The sequence below is a fragment of the Gossypium hirsutum genome, chromosome D05 (genome assembly GCF_007990345.1).
Source record: "Gossypium hirsutum isolate 1008001.06 chromosome D05, Gossypium_hirsutum_v2.1, whole genome shotgun sequence".
NCBI lineage: Eukaryota > Viridiplantae > Streptophyta > Magnoliopsida > Malvales > Malvaceae > Gossypium > Gossypium hirsutum.
In genome coordinates, this window is record NC_053441.1 from 56587653 (window position 1) to 56593523 (window position 5871).

The following is a 5871-nucleotide window of genomic DNA, read 5'->3' on the forward strand; positions in this document are numbered from 1 at the left end:
ACTTAAAAAATAAAAAAGAAGATGAAACAACTTTATATATATATATATTTTTTATATAAAATTTAGTACTTATATTATATTATATTACATTATATTTATTAAAATAGTTATGATTAGGGGCATATCCAAGAGCGGGTAGGGTTTGGTCATGGAAATTTTTTTTTCATTTAAGCCTTTTATAATTTTAAAATTTTAAATTAATAATAATAAAATTGTACTTTGACCCCTAAAAAATGATTAAAAAATGTGATTTAATCTTCTAAAAGCTATAAAAATATAAATTATTAAAATGGTGGAATTACATTTTTACTATTGTAGAAATATACAATTTAATTTCGATTTCTTACTTTGACCCAGTTCATGTCCCACAAATTTAAAACTAATATTTCATACCATCAAAATTTACATTAATAAACAAATTAATTAAAGGACTACTATTTGGTATATTTGCAATATACTTTTTTTATTTTATTTCAGAAACAGATTTAAAAAATAATCTTATTTTTCTTTTTCGAAAATATTTATTTTTTAATATTTTACTATATCCTATAAGATACTTGTCAACTAGAGACTACTTATGAAGTTTAAAAGCTCCACTTACAATATATTATATATTTTTCTTTAATTAAATGCATGACAAATGGTGACTTTTTTAAGGTTCTATATGTTAAAAGAATATAAATTGTCCACACAGGCATTGGCTTTAATGTAGATTTATATCAATTTATGGAAAGGATTCATTTTAGTATGAAAAATTGTTATTATTCTAAGATAATTTCTTTTGAATAATATTATTTTTAGATAATTAATTTTGTTTTATTTGATATTGTTGAAACAATTAAAAAGGGAGAATGATGAGGCCGAGTCTTCCACTCCCTCAACAAATCAAACCCTCAGAAATAGCAATGTATTCTAAAATAACTCAACCCCTCCCTATAAATCTACCATTTTCGCAAGCTTCCATACTCAGGGAAGAGCAATAAACATTAAAGTGACAACCAAAGATATGGCAAATATTTCCATAATCGCCCTTCTCTGCTTCACCATTTGTGTTTCCTCCTCACTCAACTACTCCTATGGGGCTGCTGAAGAAAATATGCAGTATATGGTTGTAGGTCATGTTTACTGCGACACTTGCCGTGTTGAATTTGAGACCAAACTCAGCGAACCCATTAGTGGTAGATAATCAAATTATTGCTTTTTTGTTTTATTTCAAATATATGAAAAAGAATAAAAAAATAAGTTGTGTAAAAGTTGGGTTGACAAATGTGTTGATATATATTTGGTATTGCAGGAGCAGTAGTGAAATTGGAATGTAGGAACCGTACGAACGAAGCGATTACCTTCCAGAGCAAAGAAATAGTGACGGACAATCACGGAGACTACCACGTCATAGTGGAAGGCGATTATGAGGAATCAGACTGCGACGTTGCTTTGGTGAGGAGTCCAAGGGCTGATTGCAGTGATCCCACCGAAGCGTGGAGAAAATCCAGGGTGGTTCTCACCACATTCGATGGTCTCAGCGGTAAACTCCGTTTTGCCAACAATCTTGGGTTTAAGAAGGACATAGCTCTTCCTCAGTGCACTCGAATTCTTCAAGAGATGGGCTATTATGAGCTTAGTCAAGAAGCTGGATACTTTACTACTTGGTCAAAACTATAATATGTATTTTCACTTCAACTATCTCTAAAAGCTCGGCATTAGCCCATAATAAAAATTGAGTCACTATTATTATATTATATGTCAATAATTTTTCTTTTCTGGGAACCGAGCCAAGCCTTCAATAAAACAACATAAAACATAAACAAGAACAATAACGTTAAACCCAACCTGTTGCGCATTAGCTATTGAGTTGCGGAAATTTAAAGAAAACTTTAAGAAGAAACCTAAAACAAAAAAGAAAAAATAAGTAAAATTAAAGCAGCAGTCGAGGAGATCATGGCTTTACCCCTGGTTGGGTTTTGTTCCTTGCATGATTTCCTGATAGCTTTCATTCGTTGTAGGAATAGTTTCTCATTCCTATTACAAAGGTCAATACTACTCCCCCAGCTGATGAACTGGATCAAGACGTCGTTCTCTAATAAGATGTAGTTTAGGTAGGTAGAGTCTTATCAGTTGTTCCAAAGAATGTGCTGCATCAACCTTCAGTGTTTGAGATGTTAAAGTCCCATGCACCGTATGATGAAACACTGAGGAACGATGATAAAACTATAAGAATTAAGCTCAAATCATCAATTTCACTAGAATGGAAACTTACTAAATATCAATTAGTTGAACAAATTGATACATGTGTTTACTAACAAGCTCTCATGATAAAAAAAATCTACAAATTTCTTTTAAAGAAATTGCTTGATTACCTTGATAAATTGATAGCTGAAAGTTTGGTTGAAAGGTTTGAAATTTTCTTTCTTTTCTTCAATGGTTTGTACGGCTCGGGAGGAAGATGATAAAGCTTTCATCTTTCGTCCAACTTAATAGATATAATATAATTAGTAACTTAATTAGTTGAAGTAAGTATGCTTAATTAATAATAAAGGCATATTTATGTTTAATTTAATTATCAATCTTGTTAAGCGGAAATAATCATCATATTCCACTATCATACAATGGTTAATAATAATTTTGGTCTTAACTAGATATTCAAATATTTTTTAAATTAAAATTTCACAGCAATTGACTTTTATAATTTAGTCCTTGAGATTTAATTAACTATTTTTTAGATTACATTACTAAACCAATCTTCAATAAATTTTCATAATAACTCCATAAATACTCCCATTTTACCTTTACGGACTCAATTTACAGAAATAAGATTCCAAAATCGCATTTTTCGATGCCATTTAAAATTGAGTCATTATAGACAAACTCTATATTCGTAAGAAATTTGAGGGTTTAGGTTTTTGTAATCTCCATTGTTTTTGTCGAAACCTTTTTTTTTGGAAATCGACTTTTATTTTAAAACAAATGAAAATGGAGCTGCCACCAATCCTTTTTATTCGGTGTGATTGGACCACCTCGAGATTTAATTATTTTAATAAAAAAGGTTAATTTTACTAAAACGATGATTTTCGGTTTACAAAATCTGAGAAATAGGTTCAGGAGTCGGTTACGTATGAGGAAGGATTAGCATCCTCACAACACCCAAAATTGGTACCTAGTTGATTACTTGGTGTCTTAACGTCAAAAAATTTGGAGAAAATTTAAAACACGATCCCTCTTTGCATAATGTTATTTGATTAAAATATCGTTTAACTAAATTAAATTTTATGGAAAAGACCTTATTTCGAGTTAATCGAGTCATTTGATCATTACTTAAATCTTGTTTTTATATTTTAAATAGGATATTTGATTACTTCAGTTCTAGGAAGATGTCATACTCCGTAAGTTAGGAGCACGACTCCTCGAATTCCAAAAATAATGAACATTGCATCGGTTTTAAATATTTCCTATACGTTAGGTAAAACGAATGTAACTTTTAAAACGATATACATTTAATTTATTTGGGCATAGTGTAAAAATGGATAAATATATTTTAACATGATACATGGCATGGTGATTAGCAAAATAAAGTAAAATAGTAGTGGGTAAAAAAAATGAAATGATGATATTAGAATAATAAAGAAAGAAAGAAAGAAAATGAAAGGTAAAATAAAAAATGCTATGCTAGTGAATAATAATAATGCAACTATAATGATAAAAAAATCAATTTATAGCAATAATAGTGATAATCATGTCATGATTACTATAATAATAATAATAATAATAACAACAAGGATAAAATAAAAATGCATCATCTACATGCCCTAGTGCTTTGGGGAAGACGACCAACCCATAAATACTCAAGGGGAAGGCCTCAACTATTTTCCTTACATCTGGATGTACCAAGATCAAATCCTGCAGACTTTTCCAAGGGATGCATTTACTATTTCCTTTTTGTTTAATCAAGGTCGCGACCCATTGCTTGCTTATCCCAGTTATGGTCATTAGTCTCTTTAAGAAAGTCGGGACGTTGGTAGCTCTAGAATAGGCTTTGTTGACTTGGTTCCTCGGGCAACGAAGCAAAGTGGTGTACTCTTCTACGATGAGCATCAAGTCTACTTTCCCAAAAGTGAAGTAGCTGTAGGCAGGATTGTAACACCCCTTACCCGAGACCGTTTCCGGAGTCGAGCACGAGGCATTACTTAGCTTATCTTACCAATTCGGAGCATAAAAACTAGGTTTGAAAATTTATTTCACTATTTACAGCAAATCTGTCCAATCGCGCAGCAGTTTCTAAATTAATTATAACTTGAGCTACAGAACTCGAAATTTAATTCCGTAAATTTTCCCTAAAACTAGACTCATATATCTACTCACCATAAAATTTTTAGAATTTTTGGTTCAGCCAATTAGTACAGTTTATTAGTTAAAGTCTCCCCTGTTTCACCATTCGACTATTCTGACCTCTTGTTACTAAAAATAAGTTTTCTCACTGTAGGATTTTCATATGAAGTTCTTACTTGTTTCTACAGAAAATAGACTCATTAAGGAATCTAAGCATGTAAATTTCAACTCATAACCATTTTTGTAAAATTTGTAATTATTTTCTAAACTCAGAACAGGGGACTCCAAAAATAGTTCTGACCCTATCTTACTAAAATTCACATATCTTAAAATATAAATTTCCTTTTTCTACACCGTTATTTTTCCATGAAAATAGACTCAACAAGATTTAATTCCATATATCATTCACCCTCTAATTCATTTTATACTATCTTGGGTGATTTTTCAAATTCACGTCACTGTGCTGCCTGAATTCTGTTTCTTTGCAAAATTTTATCCTTTCATGATTTCCATGCATAATTTATCACCTAATCTTTTATAACAACAAACACCTTCATCCTTAACCATTTTAATGACCATACATCATCAAATACTTACACATCACTCATTAGCAAAATCATCATTACATACATACAAAATAACTAAATCCCTATACATGCCATAACTCAAACGTGTTTCGATATAAAATACCGAGCAGTTGTAGTTGATAGTGTGGACGATCTCCGACTTCTTTAGGATCCTTGAAGTAGCTTTGCAATACTATAAGAGAAAGAGAAATAAAAGAAGTAAGCATAAAGCTTAGTAAGTTTACTAGCAAATAAATAACAATATTTAACTTAAATAATTAAACTAAATGTCTATATCTCTAGTTTACTCTTTAGTTAATCTCATACTAGTTCTCTTACTTGTTTACTTAGAATACTTGTGTGCATAACTTACTCAATCCTTGCTGCATCGTTAAACATCAATTGATAGTATAATAAGTTCTTAAGTCTCACAACTTACCTGAGCTTGCCATTTATGCTTTAAACTGAACTTTCATGAACATGATTCATTTACAAGCCCGTTGAGCTACATTGGAATAATAAGGATACTCGGGTCTCTTCTGATAATAACATGCCAAAGCCATGTCCCAGACATGGTCTTACATGGGATGTTATCATGTTGGTGCCCATGTCATGTCCCAGACATGGTCTTATAGGGGACCTCTCATCTCGGTGCCAACACCATGTCCCAGACATGGTCTTACATGGAACCTCTCATCTCGGTGCCAATGCCATGTCCCAGACATGGTCTTACATGGGACCTCAGACATGGTCTTACATGGGACCTCTCATCTCGGTGCCAATGCCATGTCCCAGACATGGTCTTACATGGGACCTCTTTACCCAAATGTCATGACATTCGTATCCAGTACCATCCTTATGTATCAACGGGACTTTTTAATTTTAATTCTCTATCATTTCATGCTTAGATCATCATCAAATAAATTCATAAAATAAATTCATAGTTGCTGGAAAATAACAGCATTGATAATAAATATTGAAA

The 5871-nt window shown here is 31.6% G+C and overlaps 1 protein-coding gene across 1 annotated transcript; it reads left to right on the top strand.

Moving 5' to 3' along the window:
- The first annotated feature begins 959 nt into the window (after positions 1–959).
- Positions 960–1739, top strand: LOC107946505 (anther-specific protein LAT52). Its single transcript, XM_016880869.2, has 2 exons — positions 960–1178; positions 1295–1739. Exons 1-2 carry the CDS (start codon positions 1007–1009, stop codon positions 1660–1662), a joined length of 540 nt encoding a protein of 179 aa, XP_016736358.1. The 5' UTR covers positions 960–1006; the 3' UTR covers positions 1663–1739.
- The last annotated feature ends 4132 nt before the right edge of the window (positions 1740–5871 follow it).